The sequence below is a fragment of the Pyrgilauda ruficollis genome, unplaced genomic scaffold (assembly GCF_017590135.1).
Source record: "Pyrgilauda ruficollis isolate IOZ18807 unplaced genomic scaffold, ASM1759013v1 scaffold29, whole genome shotgun sequence".
Taxonomy (NCBI): domain Eukaryota; kingdom Metazoa; phylum Chordata; class Aves; order Passeriformes; family Passeridae; genus Pyrgilauda; species Pyrgilauda ruficollis.
In genome coordinates, this window is record NW_024524266.1 from 12,249,892 (window position 1) to 12,271,920 (window position 22,029).

A 22,029-nucleotide genomic window follows, 5' to 3' on the forward strand; every position below is an offset into this window, starting at 1 on the left:
TGTCTTCCCATATCCCAAATTCAGCTAAATGAAAGATAAAGAGCTGCTTTACAATATCTAAGAATGCACATGACAGTGGCACAGAAGAAGAGGGTGAAACAAAACCACATATATGGCAAAGAGTTGCACTTCTCTGGGTGGCCCAGCTGTAGATCCGTGGACCACACGGCCATTGAGATCATGATCCAGCTCATTCCTCAGCATCCAGCAGTATCTCTAGGTAATATCCAGAGGGAGCACAGGATTGAGGATAATTCCTCCATCCTTTCATACTCCAAAGTCTTGTTGTTGAGTCTCCTGAGATGGAATTTTCCTCATCACGCCCACCGCTCTCCTCAGTGACATCCATACATCCATCGGGATGGTGTCGGAGCCTCCCTTACGGCAGATCCCCCTTCTTTAAACCCACTCCTTCGTGCTTCTCCCACACAACCCCTTCCCCTCCAGTCGGGCGGGTTACGATGCGTGTGCCAGCCTGGGAAACGTCCCATTCCCAAGGTTAAACTTCAGTGGTTCGAACCTTTCTCCGTAAGGACGCTCCTGCCCGGGGGCGTACCTGGGTGCTAGACACGCTCCCCGCGCCCGGGTGGATACGGATCACTGCTCCGCGTTTCCTGCAAACACCGAGGCTCTTTTTCCCTCTGTGCCCACAACGGTGCACGAACTGCTCCCAAAGCCGCCCCGCACCCTGCGGCCAGGGCGGCGCCACGGCCCCTAACACGGCGCCCGCGCAGGGACAGCCCCGAGCTGAGCGCGATGTCGGGCTCGGTTCTCGGGGTCCCGCGGCAGCCGGTGCCGGGAGAAGCAGGGCGGGCGGTGCCGGGAGAAGCAGGGCCGGCGGTGCCGGGAGAAGCAGGGCCGGCGGTGCCGGGGGTCCCTGAGGGCCGCTCCCGCCGCCCAGGCAGAGCTGCCGGGGTCTCGTCCTGCAGCAGCGCCCAGCCCCGCCAGGGGGCGCCGCGCGCGGATGGGGTGGAGGGGGGGGAGGGCGAGTCACGAGACGGCCGCAGCTGTTGCTGCAGGCCCGGGCAGCATTCCGGGGAGGGGCGCGGCCATTGGCTGAGGGCGAGCACGGCGGGCGCTTCTATTGGCTGGAGGGCGGGGAAGGCGGGGCGAGGACGTCTTTAAATGTGGCGGCCGAGCGCACGGGCTGTACTCTCCGAGCCGGGGAAGCAGCGGTAGCGGACCGGGACCTCCAGCAGTCGAACGCCGCCGGGACATGCTCGCAGCCTGACTGACCGCAGGTGGCCGCCGCGCCCGGGACACGAATGAAGAAACAGCTGCTCCTCCTGTTCACACACCGGGGACTCGTCAGCCGAGGGGGCCGCAGGGGGAAGCGTCGCCGAAAATGGCCTCGTTCAGCATCCGCGCCGCGCGTCCCGAGGACTGTCCCGACCTGCTGCGACTGATCAAGGTGCGGGCGGGATGCGGGGCGGGGCGGGGGGCAGCGCTGCCCGGTGCCGGAGCAAAACAAGCTGTTGCGCAAGGGAGGGGGGGCGGGGAGAGGCCGCTCACATCCTCCTTCTCTTCCAGGAACTGGCGAAATACGAGGACATGGAGGACCAGGTGGTGCTAACTGAGAAAGGTACGGAGGGTGCAAGAGCTCACTCGGTTGGTGGCCGAGTGAGCGCCTGTGGCTCAGGTGCGTGTGTATTCTGCTTTTCCAGAGCTGCTTGAGGATGGTTTTGGCGAGCACCCTTTCTACCACTGTCTGGTTGCAGAAGTGCCGAAAGACCAGTGGTCGTCTGAAGGTGAGGCTTCCTGATACTTAGTTTTGGACCCTAAATACACAGAAGCATCTTTGCTTAATATTAATGATTGTAGATGAGGTTCCACCTGTGGACTGGGGTAGGAGGACTAGGTTAACTGGTGAAATTCAATAATGTGTAGTGATACTCTGCTGAAGTGGTTGCTAATCCTGGAAGCATGGGAGATCAGGTATAACATAATGTACTTGACTCCAATTATTAAATGGCTTTTCTTGTTTGACCCTGACTTAACTTTATGTAATTCTGTTGAATCACATTTTTTTCTTTAATTTGTCCCCAATCTTCAGGTTACAGTCTCTAGCTTCGCCATGTACATGGCCCTTCTGTGTACATGGATGGGCGGGGAGGTAACTAAAAGATCCGTTACACAATAAAGTAGATGATCATAATATGAGGTAAGGCCTACAGGGACAAGTGCTATTCCCAAACCTTTACCAAAGACACAGTAGATGGCAGAAACCTGTTTGCACGCTTCTCTTAGAGTATGTGCAGAGTGTTACGGCAGATTAAAATACTCAGGGTTTATGTTCGAGTGGGCTGTTGTTGGAAGAGTTGGTTTCTCTCTTGAGCCACAGAATTAACAATTGAAGCTGCAGCTTTACTTATCTTGACTTCCTGGTGCTGAAGGTAAAGAAAATAGCATGATGCTCAGTGGAAGCATAAGTGAAAGTGCTTGAAATGCTGTTGTAAAGGTGGCCTGTAAATAGGCCTTCTGGCACAGTAGTTACTGAGGAATATACGTGGAAAGATCAGGGTTTGACAGATTATTCCTAAGGAAGCAGAGCTGGGGCAATCATTTAGATTGTGAGCTGCTGTGTAAAATACTTACTTGTCTTCCCAACTGAAAATGAATCAGCAGGGTGTGCATTATTTTGTAGAAAAAGGGCATGTTTGCCCTTACTATGACAGTGCTTTTGAGGATTTCAGGGTATGAACAGAGCAATCTTTTTTCTGTTAGGCTGATACAAATTTGTCAGGACTTGTGTTTTCAATTGTGTGCTTATTTGCAAACTTCATTTTTAATTGTAATCTAGTATCAAATATCTGCATGTCTCAGAAAATCTGTATGTTTAAACATGCATGTAAAACTTAGTGTTTTTACCTTGTAAATTCTGACTAGCTGAAGTTACACCCTTTGTTTCAGAAACATGCGTTGTGGGCTTTGCCATGTATTACTTCACTTACGATCCGTGGATTGGGAAACTGCTGTACCTTGAAGATTTTTATGTGATGGCTGAGTACAGAGGTACCTATTGCAGAATTAGATGAGTTGCTACCCCTAGGGCTTCTGTAGATTTAAAACTTAAGCTTCTTGTTTTTTGATTTTTCAGGACTTGGTATTGGGTCAGAAATTCTGAAGAACTTGAGTCAGGTATGTCTAAGTGCTAAGTCTAAACAAGAATTAAAGGAGGTGGCAGGACTCTAGACAGCTTAAAACATTGCCTAGAGTCTGGTAAACTGAGAAATGCTGCAGTGGCTGCTGGAACGAACTCAGTGACTTGTGGTGGTGTGCAGTTGCTGAGTAATGTGGCTGGTTGTCACTGGGGCTGTTCCTGGGCGCTGTGACCGTGTGGCATTGGCTTTGCAGGTGGCTGTGAAGTGCCGCTGCAGCAGCATGCACTTCCTCGTCGCGGAGTGGAACGAACCCTCCATCAGGTTCTACAAGAGAAGGGGCGCCTCGGATCTGTCCACCGAGGAGGGCTGGAGGCTCTTCAAGATTGACAAGAAGTATCTCTTGAAGATGGCAGCAGAGGAGTGAGAGATTATTCCAGCAAATAAATGTTTTCTGCGAATATATGTGCTCTCTGAATAAACTTCTTGCTTTCTGTGTATGTACACTTTGTAGTGGAATAAAGTAGTGTGGATGCTAATAATGGCAGTGCAGGTGTGGTTATAGAGTAATGGTACTGTGATCTGGAGCGGAGGCATCTGTGAAGTTCAGTATGTGCTTGTGTGCATCCTTTACCAGTGTGGGCTTGTAATCCCTGTATATGGAGACTTCATTCTTGTAAGTGTCATTCAAATGTGTACAATGTACACACTGGTAGGGTTTGTTTTAATTATTGTCTTTTATAAAAATAAAATAGTGTTTTCACTTCATGGCAGTAGTTTTGACTTCAATTCTCACATAAAGTTTTCCATCAAATAACATGCAGGTTAATAAAAGACTGGATTGACGTCAGCCTTCTCACAAATTAAATGGTTTACCAGGGTCCCAGTGGCATGAAAGGATACTTGTGTGCCTGTGGGACCTGGTGGCAAGGTTCTGAGCACCTGACTGAAATGGTTTGAGATCAACCCCTGCTGGTGCAGGGCATCCTCCCTTGTGACCTATATTTTTAGGTACAGTTGGAGTCCCTAAGTTAGGTTGCTGCTCTCTGGACAGCTGATCCAGAAAGTCCAGAGCTTGGGTCTTCCACTTACCTGCAGAGCACCTCAGCTGGAAGGGCATAGCCTCAAAGGGAAAGATGCATCCTGGTGTGGTTTCAAGGCCTGAGTAACAAAAAATTGGTTATGACTGGTCACATGAAAGTATATTTACAAACCACACAAAAAGCTCAATTGTGTGATTCCTAAACCACCAAACTCGAATGCTTCAGGTGGCATGTGTTTCTGATCATGATTTCAGATCAGGTTCTGCATTTCTGCTGAGCCTCAGTGGCTGTGCTGAGCTGTAAGTGCTAAGTGGTAGGAAATCAGCCCTCTGTTTTCTAGCCTTTGTATGGTAGCAGGTGAAAACAGTGCTGCTCATCAATTTTTAAATTGTCTTTGAAACAAATTAACAATTTTGCAGTACTGTGTTTGCACTTCTTGTAAGCTGATGGTGAAAGTGGATGTGTGCAAACTTTGTGCTGCTCTCCTTTTGCTCTCTGGTAACCCTGCAATAAAAGGCTTTTTTTGGCCAGCGTTGCTTTCACTTCAAAGGAGGGAAGAGACTTAGCTGCCTTGTAGCATAAACAGGTTTAAATAAAACAAGGTTTTAAACCTGTTGGTCACTGCATAAATCATGTGTCACATGGAAGATGTTTCCTCCTCCTAGAGAGTAGTGGGCAGCGACTGTTTCAGCCATGGGAAATGCTGAACTAATTGTAAGAATAAGGTATCACTCTGCCCAGAGCCAACAGAGAGCTGTGCATGAAACTGTTCTTATTTTCTGTTTTGTTTTAGTTTTTAGCTGATGTGCAGTCAGCAGTGCCCAGGAATGAGGTTTGGCTGTCAGCTGTTGCTTCAAGAGTGAGAACACTAATAAAAAATACAGCAGCTCTTGGGGGAGAGCAGAAGGTAGCTCTTCCTTGGGGGCAGTGGTGGACAAGAAGCTCAACATTGTCTTGGCAATGTGCACTTGCAGCCCAGAAAACCAGTGAAAGCCCATGTCCTGGGCTGCATTCAAAGCCCTGTGGGCAGCCAGTCAAGGGAGGGGGCTCTGTTCCTCTGCTCCCCTCTGGTGAGACCCACCCAGAGTGCTGCATCCAGCCCTGGGGTCCTCAACATCAGAAGGATGTGGACCTGCTGGAGTGAATCCAGAGGAGGCCATGATGATCAGAGGGCTGGAGCAACTCTCTCACGAACACAGACTGAAAGTCAGACCTGCTCAGCCTGGAGAAGAGAAGGCTCCAGGGAGACCCAGCAGCTTTCCAGCACCTAAAGGGGAAAGCTAGAGAGGGACTTTTCACAGGGGCAAGAGGGCTGTAAGCTGCAGGAGGACAGGTTTAGACTAGCTAGTAAGAAGAAATTTTTACTGTGAGGGTGGTGAGGCACTGGAATGGGTTTCTAGAGTTGTGGATGTCTCATCCCTGGAAGCATTCAAGGCCAGGCTGGATTTGAGCAACCTGGTCTTGTGGGTGACATCCCTGACCATGGAAGAGCTTGGAAGGAGATGGCCTGTGAGGTCCCTTCCAACCCAAACCATTCTATGGTTCTGTGATATGGTTCCAGTGCTTATCTGGACTTACTCCAGCTGGACTGAGAGTGGAACCTGTCACAAAAATGACCTTGACTGAGCAAGGTTCTGGTTCTGCATAGGAAACATCCCTTTCCAGGACTGCCCCAGTCTGTGCAGCACCTCAGCTGCTGTGGCAGCATTCCTACCACACACAGCAGCCAGAGGCTCAATCCCTCTCCTACCCAAAGGGAGCAGAAATCTGTGTTTCTTGCTTGGCCAAAGATTAAATGCCAGGCTACAAACTTCCCTACCCTTGCTGAGTCTGCTCTCTTCTGGAATTCAGTAGGCCAAAAGAAGTGAGAACAGGATAGCCAAGGAACCAGCCCAAGAGCTGGTGATGGAGGCAGAATGGGAAAGAGGAGATGGTCTCCAGCAGTTCTCACTGAGCATCAGGGTGTTGTATCTTCTTGATGAAGATGTAGTAACTTCACTGGTTACTCTGTAAGCTACATTAACCTCATCTCATCTCCTGCATCTCATATCTACTGCATCTCAGTCCTAGTGCAATCTGTTTTGAAGTTATTTTAAGCTTGTGCTTCTGGCTCCATTTATCAGACCAGAAGGTGATTGGTAGTAGAGTAGTTTAAGAGTGGTTTTATTTTTAAATTAACAGTTCATTAGATATCTAGGGCAGGCCTGCTTAAATCTCAGGCCCCAGACTTCTGGAGCACAATAAAGCTATCAAAGCTGCATGACTGAATGGAACAAGCTAACTAATTAGGCATCATAATTAGAAAAGTAAGCAGCTTAGTTAAATTTTCAATCAATTTAAAATTGTTTATCATATCTTGTTCGTCTTCTGCCAATGTGGCTTACCATTGCATTTTCTAAATGAATTCTGATGGAATGGATTCTCAGGCAGTCACAGAAAACAAGTGAGGCAGTGCTGAATGAGAAGACCTTTTCTAGCCAGTGGGGATAATTTTAAACATTCACATGTGAAAGGAAATTCAAGGACCAACCTTTCAGGTATGACTTTTGCTGAGATCCTAAGAGGCAGAACCAGCAGAAGTATTCTCACAGTTTTGGTAAGAGTCTCCAACAGTGATGTGGTAATGCCGTGGGTCAAGAACAGACCAATTTTAAATTCCCTCAATAACTTTTTCTCAAGCTACGGAAGGACCAAAGTGCTTCTGGAACTACAACTGAGACATACAGCACAATGTTTTCTGTGGCTTTAGGTGCTGGAGAAACCTCACCAAGTGTGACTTTCCTCGGTTCCAGGACCACAATCACACCGCCAAGCTGAGAGCCAGCCTGTGGTGGGGGCTGAGCCATACCAGCTGGCTTTGAGCTGCTCGCTGGTGTCGCACCAGTGGAGCCCATGGCAGCAGAGGCACTGGGCTGCCGTGCGCCCTGCGGGGCAGCCAGCGCCGCGCTGCCCCCCGGCTGCAGCGAGCCTGCCTCCGGGGAGAGTTAGGGAGCGAGTGTAACCAGCGCTGATAACATCTCCAGGGAGCCGAGGCGCAAAGCTCCTCCTCGCTCTCCCTCTCAAACTCATGCCCCGGGAAGTTCTCCTCACGCTGAGCCAGCCAGCGGAACATTTCGCAATGGCAGTTTCCACATTCCCATCGGGTGGGGACAGAAGGGTGGCCTTGGACAGACTTACGGCCGGAGGATGCGTCAGGCCCGTGCAGAGGGAGCGCCGGGCTCGCCGCCCCGCTCCGCTTGGCCTTTTCCTGTTCACAGGCTCCTGCACAATGATCCGGGCCGTAGCCATAGCGACGACGTGCAAGGAGGCTTTTTTTTTTTGTCTACATAAGTTAAAACAAAATACATGTGAGAAAAACAACCCTTCCCCCTCCTCTCTTCTTGTAAAGAGCCTTCGCTGTCGATGTAATAAAAAAAACCCAATGCAACCTTTTCCACCGAAAAAGCATATGGGGGTTTTACTGCATTCCTGCTCGATGTTTTGTCTTGGGAGAGTCGCCGTCCTGGAGCCTGGCCCGGGGGAGCCGAGGCGTCAGCTCGGGGCAAACACCAGCTCCGTACGGAGCGGGACTCGGGAAAGCTCGGTCTAATTCCCCGCCAGGCAGCGCTGCCTCGGGCTGGAGGCCAGCCCAAGGGTGTGTGTCGTGCCTCCCTTTCTTTGAGTTGACCAGAAGCTTTATTTCCTTCGGCTTGCTCAAGCTTCCTCCCCACAGCGCTCGCTCCCCCGCGCTCTCCCTCAGCGGCCCTCGGGGAGCGGAAGCTGAGCTGAGCTCGGGCCCTCACACGGACGGACGGATGGCAGCGCCGAGGGACCAAACCTGCGCGTTTAAATGATTCCCCTCACGCAACGGACTCGGCTGTACCCGCTTGTTTTGCTGGCCTGGGCAGGTTGCTTTTTTTTTTTTTTTTTTTTTTTTTTTTTTTAAATCTCAGGTGTCAGAAAAGTGGCTTCAATTTAAAGGAAGGCCTCAGCTGCTGTCTGAAACCAAGCAGCTCAGCAGCACCGAGCCTGCTGCTAATGTTTAATCTTGCTGCAGACTCAAAGCAGGCTCTAACTTCACTATCCAGGCAAGATTCCTTCCCAGGACTCTTCTTTCTCTCACCAAGTCCTGGCTAAAAACTTTTTTTGCTGTCCATATGGTTTTTTTGGGGAAATACAACCTTGATGGAGGGCTTCAGAACCCATCAGGAGCTCAGACTTGTTCCCAGAGGGAGCTTGTGGAGGAGAAGGGTGTGAGGCTGAGGACGGTGGGTGCGGGCTCTGGGGCAGGAAACCAGCCCAACACAGTGCAGCACGGGGAGATGCGCCTCTCCCCACCCTCAGGCCTTGCCCTGCTGAGCTCTGACTTTTTCTGCTATCAGAAACACTCTGTAACAGAATAAAGCACAGGTAAACATCTCAACTGAAAATACTGAGTAAGGTGGAAGAAATTCCATCTTCAAACCAGTTTCGGTTTCATTTCATAGATTTACTCCGGGCTAAAGCAAGAGACAAAAAGCCCCAGGGGATAATTAGCTTGTGAGGATGGAAAACAAACACCCTGTTCAGAAACTGCTCTCAGGTAAATAATTCTGTTTATTTTGTTCTGAACTTTGCGTATTTCAATCGTTGATATAGCAGGTGTCAGATGGTCACATCCACTCAAAGGAAAAACGAACCTCCGTTTTCTTGAACTATTTCCCTTCGCCACTAAAACGGACTAAAAATAACATGCTTTGGTAAGACAAAAGCAGGCACCCGTCCTCTCCTGAAAGTTTGTTGTACAGTATTCTAAGGTGGGTTTACACCTTCAGATCACCTCCCAGGAGCCCACTGTGCAGGATTGAGACATGAATCCCTGGAATTCCTACTAGAAACTTCTCCACACAGAAAAAAAACGTGAGAGACACGATAGCTTTCCACATGAAAGCCCATCAGTGTTTCCAAGTAACTGGATATTGCAGTGTTACTTTCAAAACACACTGATAAAACTGCAGGGGTGAGACTTTGGAAAGCTGGTTACTATAACTGGACACCCAGATACCGCTGTGGAGGTACCTTTGAACAGATTTTCTTTATTGCTCTCCTGATGAGCAAACTCCAGTCGGGGCTCTCTGTGACCTCCCTGAACTTCCAGATTTGGCCCACTTGAGTCACCGACACACAAACAGCACCACACACCTTGTGCAGGAGGAAACAAGACTCGTAGTTTTGGTCTGTAGTCTCATGCCTTTTGTAATCAGTTCACATGATAGGATCGGGTTTCTCCCCCAGCCAGCTTCCTGCCACGGTCTAGCACAAATGTACCAGAACGTTTCCAACCACTGCCTCAGTGTGTTTTAGCTACAGTTGCAGGTACATGGGCCTTTTTCAGAGTTAATATAGAGAGATGGGTCAAACTCTGCACTCACCACTCCTAGAGGTCATAACCTCCATAGAGAGGTGTAGCTTTGCCACTGGGGCAGAAAATGTAAATTAAAAAGGAGGCAGGAGAAGAGATCTGCAGCACTGAAGGAAGCCAGGTGCAAGAGCTGACCGCAGACTGCCGCAGGAAGTCACACACCCAGCAGAGGAAGCAGCATCAAGGGAAACAGTTTAGGCTTTTTTCTTTCCAGATAATGTAATCAGAACAAACTGTAAGAATTATTTCACAAAATCTGAGGTCTGAGAGGCATATTCTTGGGATAGATTAATAATCTCTGGATTATTTTTACCTCCCACTGATTTCATTAGCCATAACAATGGATTAGTAAGTACTAATTTTGGATTTGGTGGTGTAGGAGCAGGAATTATTTGTTGCTGAAGAGCAACAGGCAGAACTGGCAGATGGAGACAGCAACAAGTGCTAGGATCAAAGAAATAACACCTTATTAATCCAGTTTTAAACAAAACCAAAACTAGCTGAAATTTTGAGGGATGGTGGCTATTCTTTAGCTAGGCAAGAAAGCACACCCATTTTATGTAACTACATATCTCTGAAAGCTGTAAAGCTGCCAGACTGTAAAATGGGGTGATAAACTAAAGTCCACTGCATTACAAAGTACAGCTGGTCCAAATGACAGTGAAGTCAGGACAAGGCTAAAGAATCCCAAAGGAAAACAAAAATAAATTACGTAAGCAAATGCTCAGGATTTATAGGCATGAGTTGATTACCTTCTCAGCACAAAGTAATAAAACTATGCTGTATTTGCATGCTGGGTTTGCCATCACCACAGTTTGAAATTTGATTACAGGAGTCCTGCAGGGACTCAGAACCCCAGAGCTCCTTGACTTGCCTTTTGGGCTTGGTGTCAACAAGCTGTTTTCTGTTGTTAAAAGCCAAAGCACTTTTTGCCCCCACAGCTCAATATACTCAGGCATCCTTGCTTCACTCCCAGGCAGGCCAGGTTTGCTTCAATAGCTGTGTGCCTCTCCAGCAGTTTGGGCAGCTGGGGCTTCCCTTACACAGGCTTACATCTGGTTTCTCAGCTGGGGTATTTTCTGCAATAAGCACTGAACTGCAAAAGTGAAAGGTCCTTTTACACAGGTCTAAAAGCGAGGAGGATCTGACATTATCTCCCATTTGTTCTTAAGGAAACTGTTGAGCCTTTTGGATCCAAGCAGTGACAGTCCTTTCATTTAAGTTCTAAATCATCAGGTGCTCCTGTTTACAGAAGTAAAGAATATAAATAAAATATAGATGCACCTCAGGCTCTTGCAGCTTGCAATGAAAGGTTTGGAAGCACCAGCATGCTGTGGGCTGTGCTGGGCCAGCCTTCATCCCTTCCCAGAGTGCAGACACAGCCCCGCAGCTGGCTGGGCTGCCCTGCACGTGCAAAGCCCCAGCACCGTGGGGACAATGGCACTTGCAGCTGGTCCTTCTCTTTCATTATCTTTTCCAAGCTCAACCATGGTGGCCTTACACATGGCCTTACACAGCTCTAAATAGCACCAAGCTCATCACAGGTGCTGCAGGATGTTTCAGAGGAGTTTCTGTGGGAGCTGGCACAGAACAGAGGGGCATGGAGGTGTCCCTGAGCTGCTGGAAGCTCTCAACCGCCTGGTGCCCAAGCACTTGCTCTGCACTGAAGGTCACACTGAGTACTCCACAGGAGATACACAGACAGTTCCATTGGCAAATCCTCCTAGTGTTGTTTCTGGTGAGACTGCAGCCAGCAAAACCTGCCTGGCTGCAGCGTAGGGGACACCTGCAGGCTCAGCTCCTGCCAACACACACACATGGGGACACCATGCCAGCCAATGCCAAGACTGTGCCCTTTTCCAGGAAGGCTGAGCCCCAGCAGTCTCATGACATGGCAAACAGTGTTTGAGGAGAGCCTGGCTTTGTCTGAGGCTGCTTCTCTGCAGCAGGGCTGAGCTGGGGCAGCCAGGATTTAGTGCCTGCTGGGACACCACAGGCAGAGTCACAGCTGTGGCCTCAGTGGCCACATGGTGGGGGCACGATGGAGGAGAAACCCACTGAGGCAAACGCAGGCAGACACGGGGGCAAGCGTGGGTTTGTCCTTCCCCAGGCTTTTGGGCATGCCAAGGGCAGAGCAGGGCTGGCAATGGCTCGGCTCTGCTCTGCTGCTGGGCCCCCTCAGCAGCTACTCTGCATCACAGGGAAAGGAAGCTCAAACTTCTCCTTCAGACAGGGAAGTGCCTGGTCTGAAGAGGCTTTCAGACTGGAACGTGAAGACCAAGGGTGTGTTACAGTGCTGTGGATGGCAGCACACTTGGCTGCCTGTCTCACATGGGTAAAACATACACTGAGTTTTGTAAGTGAAGAAATACAGCACCCTGCGGTGAAGCAGCAAGTCTTCCCAAAAGCAGATTTCTGCAATGCAGCTGGCATGAAACATCAATATTTTTTCCAGAGAGTCTCTTTTACCAAAACACTGCAAACTCAGCCACAACCCCAGGCCAGACAAGTACAGCCAGGATGTCCAGGGCTGACTTTAAATCAGCTTTCCCTGTGACACCTGAGAACAATCTCCATGGGCATCCAGAAGAGCTGACGCCATTAACTAAATCCCCTTTTTTTCAGGGTAGTTTATTTAATCACATAGTCTCAGAGTTATGTGTGACTCACATCACGTGTGAGTGAGCGCACATATGTGAGTTCCTCTTGTTCTGCCCCATTAAAGCCATAGTTAAAAGACTTTTCCCACAGACACAGAGTGGAGTTTGACTTCATTCACAGCAAATACAGTTAGTACCTGAGTGATAATGTGCATAAATAGTACATGAGTTTCACCTGACCATGATAAGTTTTTTTAGTAGTTTCCATTAAGGGTGTAGCAGTGAATTTATAATGCTTGGTTCAGCTGTGGGATGAGTGGGATTACAGTGGGCTGGGTGAAATCTGGCTGAAGGGCAGGGCTCAGAGGGTTGCAGTTAATGGGTCTACACGTAGCTGGTCACCAGTGGTGCTCCTCAGGGCTCAGTTCTAGGGCCAGTTCTGTTCAATGCTTGGATAAAAGGAGGCTGAAGGGCAACCTCATTGCTCTCTACAGCTTCCTGGGGAGGAGAAGTGGAGAGGGAGGTGATGATCCCTTCTCCCTGGGATCCAGTGATGGGATGTGTGGGAATGGTTCAAAGCTGCATCATCAGGGGAGGTTTAGACTGGACATTAGGAACCTCTTTGGCAGGAGTGTGATTAAACACTGGAACCAGCTTCCTAGAGAGGTGGTCAGTGGCCCGAGACTGTCAGTGTTTAAGAGGCATTTGGACAATGCCCTTAACAATCTGCTTTGACTTTTGATCACCCTGAAGTGGTCAGGCTGTTGGACTAGATCTTCTTTGTAGGTCCTTTCAACTGGAATAGTTCTATTCTCTTCTGTATCACAGGGAAGTCAACAGAAAGTGTGTTGAAGACACCAAACACTGCATTTTTATATAAAATAATTTATTGCAAGTGTTTTATTCTTGAGACAACTGTATTACTAGAGAATTAAATAGGAGACTGTTACAACTACCAATAAGAAGTGTGTACTACACCCTCTCTTTTGGAAATTGCTGCCCATTGCAGCCAAGTGCCATGTTTTGTGTCCTTTGTCCAGCCGAAAAAGACATGCTCCACTGGGAACCCCAATGTGTCCCTGACTGTGTCCCAGCAGGGTAAGGACCTGGTCCCCACAGCAAGGACTGGCAGCCCAGATGTACCTGCTGGCTGCCTCCTTGGAGGTGTTACAGGGAGTTTGGCATGGCAGGAGAGCCCACATCCCACAGAGTCCTGTGGTGCGGCTGACTAATGGCTGAGCCACATCTCCAGTGCAATAAGCCTGTCTCCTCTCTTTTCCTGGAGGGCAGTGGCTGGGTGCCATTTGGGCTTTTTCCCATGCCTTTTATTTTGTGAAAAAGGCAGGAGGTCCTGTGGTCCTCTGGGCTGCCCATGTCACCTGATGTGTGGGTGTGGGGGCTCAGCATCATCTTGAGACCAGCCTCCTTGGGCCACCTCCTTCCAAGGCTCAGTGCAGCCTGGCCCTGTGAGCTCACACCAGCACTGCTGGCAACACCTCCTGCAAATGAGCCCTGAAAATTCTGGTCAGGCACCCAGCACCTGCCAGTTTCTTTTTAGTCAGAAGCTCTGCAACACTTGGTTTTATCTGTCCTTCCCTGCCCTGTGACAACCCCTCATCCCACTGACTCATCTGAAGGTAAATAGTGCCCAGGGAACTTGGCACTTGGCAGGAAACCCTCACCTCTGCTGAGCCTGATCAAAGGTAACCTTCAAGAATGCCCCAGGAGAAACATTTGGTGCACTTCTCCAGCAAAGTGTTTAATAATATTTGTCAATCCAAACCCATCACTGCCCTGGGATTATCATATAACATATTGGTTGTGTCTACTTATGTTTTCAGTAAGATAACGGTGGCTCAGGCTTCTTAATCTATAAAGAGAATTAGGGCACTGTAGTGGCACAGGCATGCTTGGAAAGGCCCTGATAACGTCTTTCTTATAAATACAATTTTGTTTGTCTCTTTCTTTCCTTTTTTTAGGACAAATGAAATAGATCAACTGAATAAATCTGTGCCTAAATCTCCATCCCAGAAGCAAGGACCCCTTTTGATTGCCTTGCTACAAGTAAGTTGTTCTCTATGAAATTTATTTAAAATCTCAAATTAATTTCATTTTCCTGAAGTTTAAATGTTTAAACATCAAAATGTTTAAAGAATATATCACTAGTCAAAACAAAACTCATTATGAAATACAATAACAACACTTTCGTGTTATTGTAGCACCTTGAGTGAAATCAGGGCTTGGAGGACAGCTGTGCTACTGGGTGCCTTCCCACCTCCAGCTTTGTGCATCCTGGAGAAAGAGATTTTCCTCTTACACAGCTGCAAGGCCCCCACAAAAATGTCCCTTAAGCTTTAACCTGGGGAGAAGTGAGTGGCCCCCTCCAACTGTACTGCTGAGCTGGGAGTAGGAAAGGGGAGAAAGGAGAAAGGGATTGGTAAGAAATCAATCCTTACTAGTATAGGGAGAAAATCAACAATGGAGAGGGTGCATTAAAAAATCCACTGTACATTTTCACTGTGCCCTTTTCAAACCATAGTGCACATGTTTGCTCACTCTTGTTTTGATGTTTCTTTTCTTTTTTTTCTTGTCCCCATCCTGCACTCAGTGTGGAGGGAAGTTCAGGTTTGAGGAGCTCACCTGGCCAAGGGTACCACAGTGCTCCCCCAGTCAGGACAGCTGTCTCCTGTAGCCGCCTTCATGTGAGCAGGAAACTGAATGTTAGAAAAACAAACACGATGCCAACCTCTTAATAAATAAACACTGATAACCTTGAATAGGTCTCTGTTATGCAAGGCACACCAACACCCTTTCGGGCTGCAGGGCACCAGAAGTGCTGCAAAGCTGCTGTTTCCAGGATTTTAGGGACAGCCACCTGGATCTGCAGCCTCTCCCAGAAGTGGGGGAGAGCACTGCTGTGCCAGAGTGGGGAGACAACCTGTGCCAGCACTGGGTGATTTGGGACATCACCCATGGCCCCACACACCATATGTGTAGGAATAAGGGCTCCAGGAGCACCAGGAGTGCTCCAGACATGCTGGTGCAGAGCTGTGGTCCCCTGCACTGGGTCAGATGTGACCATGGGGTCAGCACAGCCATCATCACTAAAAACCTGGCTCACAACCTTGATGTTTAAAATAAATTACATTTTTAAAAACAGTGAGCCTATGGTTTTCCAGCTCTCAAAATATTAATTGACCAGGTTTTAAGGAAACACTGTTCCAAAATTCCACAGTGATAAAAGCTGCTAGTGATAATCATATATGAGAAGCTTGGGCATCTGTATATGAGAAAGCTTGAAAGCAGGGATGATGAGGTGCCAGAATTCCTCAGGAAAATTACTGAGGTGAGAGAAGAAAGATAAGGAAGACCTCAGCAGGATCCTCAGGCCAGGGAGGTGCTCTGGGCTAAGCCAGGAAAGTCTGCTGGAGAGAGGAATCACAAACACAGCAAGACAAAAAAAGCTGAGAGAAAACAAGTTGTTGTAGAGAATTAAGGCAACAATCAAATATGAAAACATTACAGAATCTTCTGCCTTGGAACCCTGCCACTGAGATCCTGCATAGATTAGAAAGAGTCCCACTTTTCCAGTCAGGAAGGATGTTGCAGAACTCTCCTGTTCTCCAGGAGCATTCCTCTGGAGCGGTCAGGTGAACCAGATGGGTCTCACAATGCTCCTCAGCCTTCCTGCAGGCAGAGCAGTCTTTCAGCTGCAGGCAGAGAGTGGAGAACTCTTGTGCAAATAAAACTTCTCCTCTTGTCCATTTCACTCCACAAGGAAAATACAAACATACAGGAAATCCCACAGGACGACTGATTAAAATTACTGTCTCACACGTCCTTTGTGGTTGAGATTTCATTTATTGCAGTTTACTTACAAGTGGTGGCTACAGGTTTAGTCATGGTAGTAGCCATCCAGGACAAAAATCAGGCTTTGACCACAGCACATCACGATCTTAGTTCAGAGACTTGTAGCCTGAGGTATGTAGAGTTCTACCTGCACATCTCTGCTGCACTTTACCTCACCCACTGGGAGCCTAAAATAATTTAGGTTTTTTGCTCCCATAGTTCTGTTACTTTTGGGTGTGAGTCATCCTGGGCTGGCTAGCCCAGGGCAGAGAGTGCTTTTGTACCACTGTTCCCCTAATGTTCCTCAAACAAGAGACTCTCCTTAGCAGGCTAACCTCATCTGCAAATAGGACAATACAGTAAAAGCAATAATGGTAAAAGCAATTGGTGAATATCTGGTCTTTTTAAGAGTTCAAGAAGGGTTGTGGTAGTAAAAGAGGATGCACTCACATTTATGTTACCTCTTTTTTTCCACAAGCTAAGCCTCCTTCCCCTTTACTGTTTTGTTCTTGGTCAAAACACAGTTGCTGATTTTAGCATCTGTGTATTTTGCTCTCTTGAACAGGGAGAGATCATACTGATCTTACTTCACCAAGGCAGAAGTACAGCCAAAGTTTGTTTGACCCCAGGGACGTGTCCTTGTACAGTTGGATGCTGTGCAAAAGCTGCTAAATGGCAGAAGACTCCAATATTATGTATGAATTGGCTCGCGCTCCCTCTTGGCAGGGATAGAGAGAGGCGAGTAGTGCACATTTCTTTCTTCTTTCAGCCAGTAACAGCTCATCCCTTTCATTGTCAGATGAACCCGGAGGCGAGTACAGGAGAGATAAACACAACAGACCGTGCCTCGCTGACCTCCCAGTGAACCACAGGCAGGAGAGTGAGTCCTTCGCTCGTGGCAGGGCTGAGTTTTCCCCAGCGCCTTCACCGAGCTCGCCGAGAGGCGCTGTGCTGAGCCCGCGCGGCGCCGCCGGGGCCCAGCCTGACTCAGCGGCAGCTCCTGATGCCATTCCTCGTCTCTGGCAGGATATGAAAAATGTGTCAAGCCTGGCACACGACAGTAAACATAATCCTTTGGGCTGGCTTTGGTGCTTTCACCAGCCCGTTTTAGTGTGGGCAGTTTGTAAACGATGCTTTTTAGACAGAAGACCAAAACCCCCTTGGCGCGGCTCCTCAGTAAATGCAAAGATGACTTCAACGCGCGCTGCGCTGAATTACAAAGCTCTTTTTTTTTTCTTTTTCTTTTTTTTTTTTTTTTTCTTCTTTTGGTCCCACGCCGAAGTATCAGCGCAGTGCTTTGAACTGAAGTTACCTTTATGATTCACGGCATGAATGAGCACTTAGTGTGCGCATACAAGAGCCCCGTACGAATCAGGAAATGGCTCTTTCAGGTCTCCTGACAAAAGGAAGTGAGTCTGAAGCTTGCTAAATTTACAAAGAGGACGTTGGTGAATTTAATCTGGGGCAGGGGGTGGGGGGAAGGGAAGAATCTCTTTTCACTGAGGATTGATATACAAACTCTCCATGTTTCTGTACACCGTTTTTAAGAACAACAACAAAAAATAAAGGGGCTAAAACTGTGGTGGTGAGGGCCGTCTCCAGCTGGCTGCCTGCGAGCGCTAGCTGGTACGTGCATACAGCCACGGAGACATTTCTCGCTTCATGCTTCAGCATTCCCCCTTTCGCTGGGGCACTGAGAGCTTTCCTCCATCTCTGGGGTGAAGATGTGAGCTGGCAGGGAGGGAACATCGCGGCGCTCGGGGCGTCCTTCCCTCCTCCGCCCGCGGAGCGGGGGCACAGCAGGCTCCCGGGCTCCTCCAGGGCTCCCGCTCCCAGCCAAGCGCTGCATGTGGCTCACTTTCAGTTCAAAGAAACCGACTGAACTTCCCCAGAGGCACGGGGGCTGCGCCCTGGAGTTGAACGAAGGTACTCCAGATAAAGATATGGAAGGTTCAGATGCAGTGGGACACAGAACAGCGGATTTTGGAAGATTTTGGTACGGGACGTGGTGGGTCCTGTGGCTTCACACTGTAACGGCCAAAGTAGAGAGAATTAAGCTCTCTTTGCGAGGTTATTCTTTAATCCAGGCATGCAGGGGCTGAACTCACTACTCCCTTAAAATGCACATTGCACAAGCCCCTGGAAAAAGATGAGGTGCTCTCTGACAGCCCTCCAGTACTTGTCTGCACAGCCCCAGTGGATAAAGGACTGCACCAACAGCCTTCCTGCCACAGCATCTGTCCCCTCAGCCAAAAAGCACGGAGCAAATGACCCATCCTATTACTTCATAGGCTGTTTTACCAACTTCAGGTTAGCTTTGCTGAGGAAGAGCTGGACACACAGACTAAAGTGCATCCTTTAGCTTTAGTCTCAATCAAATTCTTGAGTCTTGTGAATGTTTATAATCACACTATAAACAAGAGAAGCTCCCTGACCAGGCTGTCCAGTTGTCCCCACTGCTCCTTTCACAGTGGGCACAAAGGCTCTGGGATCATGAGCACAGCTCAGGCTGTGCCATGGCTATCTCCCAGGCACACTGTAAGCAAGTCAGCTGGGATCCTCCTCTCTCCAGAAGATCCAGCAAAGCTTATCCATTACAGGATGATGCCTCAGTAACTGAGGCTGGTGATGGAGCACTGCATCCAGTTTACCTGCCACAGCAGGACACAGCACATGACTGACTGGCTTTGTGTGTTGGTTGGTAGTTTTAGACCTTTAAATGCACACACACAAAGAGTAAGGAGGAGTCAAGAAGCTTAGCCTAGTGCAGGCATTGTAGGTCCATTTCCAATGGAGCAGAGGGAGGGAGGAATCCTTTCGAGGGAGCAGACTTGTAACCAGCTGTGAGACATCCTCAGCCCACCTTTGATTTTGCCAGCTGTCAACATCAGTGCAATGGCTACCAGAACACCAGCTTCAAAACATGGCTGTGAGAGCAGCACTGGAGGAATCCATGAACTTCAAGTCCAGCTCAGACTTTCATCTTTAAGCAGAGATAGCCAGTGTGTCATGAAATAGGAGAAAACACTCCAACTGCATCAATACACCAATGAGAGGGACCCTAAGAAATCTGCCAGCTCCAGTCAACTTAAGAACCATCTCCGGTCAAAAAATACCAGAATCAGCTAATGGTACAGACTTCAGACAACAGAGGGTTGTTGCACAATCAGAAACATACTTTTTTCAACTAAAACAACTTCTGCTTTGTAGTTTAGATATTGCTATCAAATGTCTTCCTTGTAAACAAGAAGCTTTTGTACCTGTCAAAACCCCTCTGGAAGGGGGTTAACCTAGGCAGCTGCCAGGCCACCCAGGTGCAACAGCCAACAGTGCTGTGAGAGGCTGCATCCAAGAAGGTCCAGTGGGAAGCCATGCAGGCCTTCCCAGCATGCCTGAACAGCCAAAATGCTCTTTGTCAACAGCAGTTGATTGTGATAAAAGTGGCTTTAGAAGTAGCTCAGAATTCAGAGGAAGGTACAGAAATAATCCTAACAAAACAAAACAAAAAGGGAAAAAGAACCAAATGCAGCAGTTTCTATTTGTCCAGAAGCAAATGTGCTCATCCTGAGGTTTTTCTGCCAATAAACAGCAGTAACAAGTCCCTTCAACTCCCAGGGCACTGTTTTCTCAAGGGGTAAAATGCAATTCCCTCCACATCAATCTTGGTTTTTACTGCTCTCCTTGAAGGTGACAGATGCAAGGACAAATGCTCCGAAACACTTTCATTATGACTGCTGTGAACTCTGTGTCTGGGGCCTCCTGCAGTCAGAGGACTGAGTCTAAACCAGAGTTCTGCAATGAACACTTGTGGCAAAATCCTGTGTGTTTATTGAAGGCTGCAAGATTGTGCACATTTACCTGGGCTAACTGGATTATTCCAGGCTGGTGATGCTCCTTCCAGCACACAGAGAGGCTTTGCTGTCACTTTTGACACTTTTGAGACATGCTGCCTGCAAGAATCCCATCCCAACGCAGGGCCATCCTGATGCCCTCCAGTTCTACAACCTTCACACGCTGCAGATTAAAGATGGTGTTTTTATGACAGAGCACTGCAACCTGGGCCCAACCTGTGCAGCAGCCAGTGTAGCCAAGGATGCTGAGATAAGAACACTTTCAGCTGCACACAGTCCAGTTACCAAGCCAAAAAGCTTCAAGTGGAAGGATGACCAAACACAACACTTGGGCGGGGAATGTACCATTTTTAGCCTACCTTGTTAATACCCACAGGCAAAGTCTGGCAGAAGATAACACATGCATGCACAATTTAGTTCCATGTGTGTGCACACACACACATGTATAGATATGTATAGACATACAGCAGTGACCAGCAGTGCTCAGCTCCTCTCCTGTTCCTCATTAGGAACGTCTGGACCAATACAGCTGAATGTTTACAAACTCTTGGGCGCTTACCAGCATGACACTTTTATTTTATTTCCTGTAGTTATAAAAACCAGAAGACATAAGGAAAAGATTCCAGCTAAGGCTGTCTTGCTCACATTTTGGAACAATCTCCTTGTCATGTGTAGACGCAGGTGCTTGAAGGCAGTCATTTCCTGCTAGACAAAAGCATTCCTGATGTCAATCACTTGGGACATTTTTAAGCAGCAGTGTAAATATGCTGAATTAAGACCTGATCAAGTGAAAAGCATTTAAGTGATATTTATTTAACCCAGGCTATTAAACATGTACATGTGTACATGTAAACAAAAAACTGAATTACCAAGTAATCATGTCCTTAAATGCCATTGTGGCATATGCCAAATATTGAAATAATATGAAACTGAAAAAAACCCCAGGCATCTAAAGCTGTATTCCTAATTCTACAGTAGATACTCTCTATGTGATATGAGAATACATAAGTGAAGAACTATCTTAAGGGCAGAAACATATCTATGTTTGTACCACAGGAGTGGTGTAACAGAACATTTACTGCTCTGTTTCCCAAGTTTCCTTTCCACTACTGACAAAAACACTACTTTGATCCTCCCAAGCCTGCTTAAATTATCTTGGCAAGTTTAAAGTAAAAACAAAACCACACACACACACCTCCAAAACTCCATGAAAGAAACTCTGCTCCCTATATCAAGATACATCTTTACAGCCTAAAACAATAATAAAAAACATGCACTGAACATGTTGGGAGATACTGTTTTTCAGCCCAAGGCAACCACATGCCTTATTGCTTGTACTAAAAAACAGTTGGCCTGTTTTACAATGCCCACACAGACTGGCATTCACACTGACACGGTCTGTTTGTTTTTCTCTAGAAGCCTGTGGAATATGCTCAGCTGGAATACCTAACCATGCAATAACAGGAATACCTAACCATGGAATAACAAAGATGTTTACAAGCATTTTGAATCTGATTTACTTTGCATTTTCTTGCCTGCTCTTTTTAGAAAGTTAATGTATAACACAAACACGTATTTCATGTTATTCTTCCCCCATTCCTCATATTCACTGATTAATTAAGGAGCATTTAAGGCTCACCAACACAGCTTTAAATGCTCTGAGCTACTTGGATTACAGTAACTTGTAATGTATCAAGCCCCAAAAGAGAGACTCATGGAAATGACAACAAATGTTGAAAGGGTTTTATTGTGCAAAGATTTCAAAATGTTGGAAATCCTTTTGTATCTCCCTCCACATCACTTTTTCCTCCCCTCCCCTGGCTGGGAATAAGGAAACAGCCAAGTTATTCTATAGCTGGTTCCCACCAGGGTAACGTTCTGGTTCCCATTGTGCTGCGCATTCAAGCAGAAACAAGAACAAGCATTAACAACTCCATTCCCATCCATCCACCAGACAGGAACTCACAGATGCTTCATTACACACCTCCTGCTGGCACTGATGAGGCAGAGGACTTGTATAGAAAGGAGGGGGGGGACTCAGACAAAACACAAGAGTCATTGTAATTGTTCCCATTCCCAATTCTGTGAGCTCATGTTAGCCAAAACATCCTACTACTTTCAGCTTTCCTCGCTGGTAAAAAATACAGGCACTGTCAACACCACCTCAGAACCTCTCAGACTGTGCAAACATCACATCCGTGAGTTTAA

General features: G+C 47.7%; 1 protein-coding gene across 1 annotated transcript; it reads left to right on the top strand.

The window, feature by feature from the left end:
* The first annotated feature begins 1,139 nt into the window (after positions 1-1,139).
* Positions 1,140-3,866, top strand: SAT1 (spermidine/spermine N1-acetyltransferase 1). The gene is made up of 6 exons (XM_041472400.1): positions 1,140-1,411; positions 1,531-1,582; positions 1,665-1,748; positions 2,911-3,012; positions 3,098-3,138; positions 3,355-3,866. Exons 1-6 carry the CDS (start codon positions 1,346-1,348, stop codon positions 3,523-3,525), a joined length of 516 nt encoding a protein of 171 aa, XP_041328334.1. The 5' UTR covers positions 1,140-1,345; the 3' UTR covers positions 3,526-3,866.
* Positions 3,867-22,029: the final 18,163 nt, after the last annotated feature.

What these genes read in the sequence shown, in the direction of transcription:
- SAT1 (XM_041472400.1), top strand. Translation starts at nt 1,346, where the DNA reads ATGGCCTCGTTCAGCATCCGCGCCGCGCGTCCCGAGGACTGTCCCGAC. An exon ending in ACCTGCTGCGACTGATCAAG is followed by an intron (nt 1,412 to 1,530) that starts GTGCGGGCGGGA and finishes CTTCTCTTCCAG; the next exon opens with GAACTGGCGAAATACGAGGA. An exon ending in AGACCAGTGGTCGTCTGAAG is followed by an intron (nt 1,749 to 2,910) that starts GTGAGGCTTCCT and finishes CCTTTGTTTCAG; the next exon opens with AAACATGCGTTGTGGGCTTT.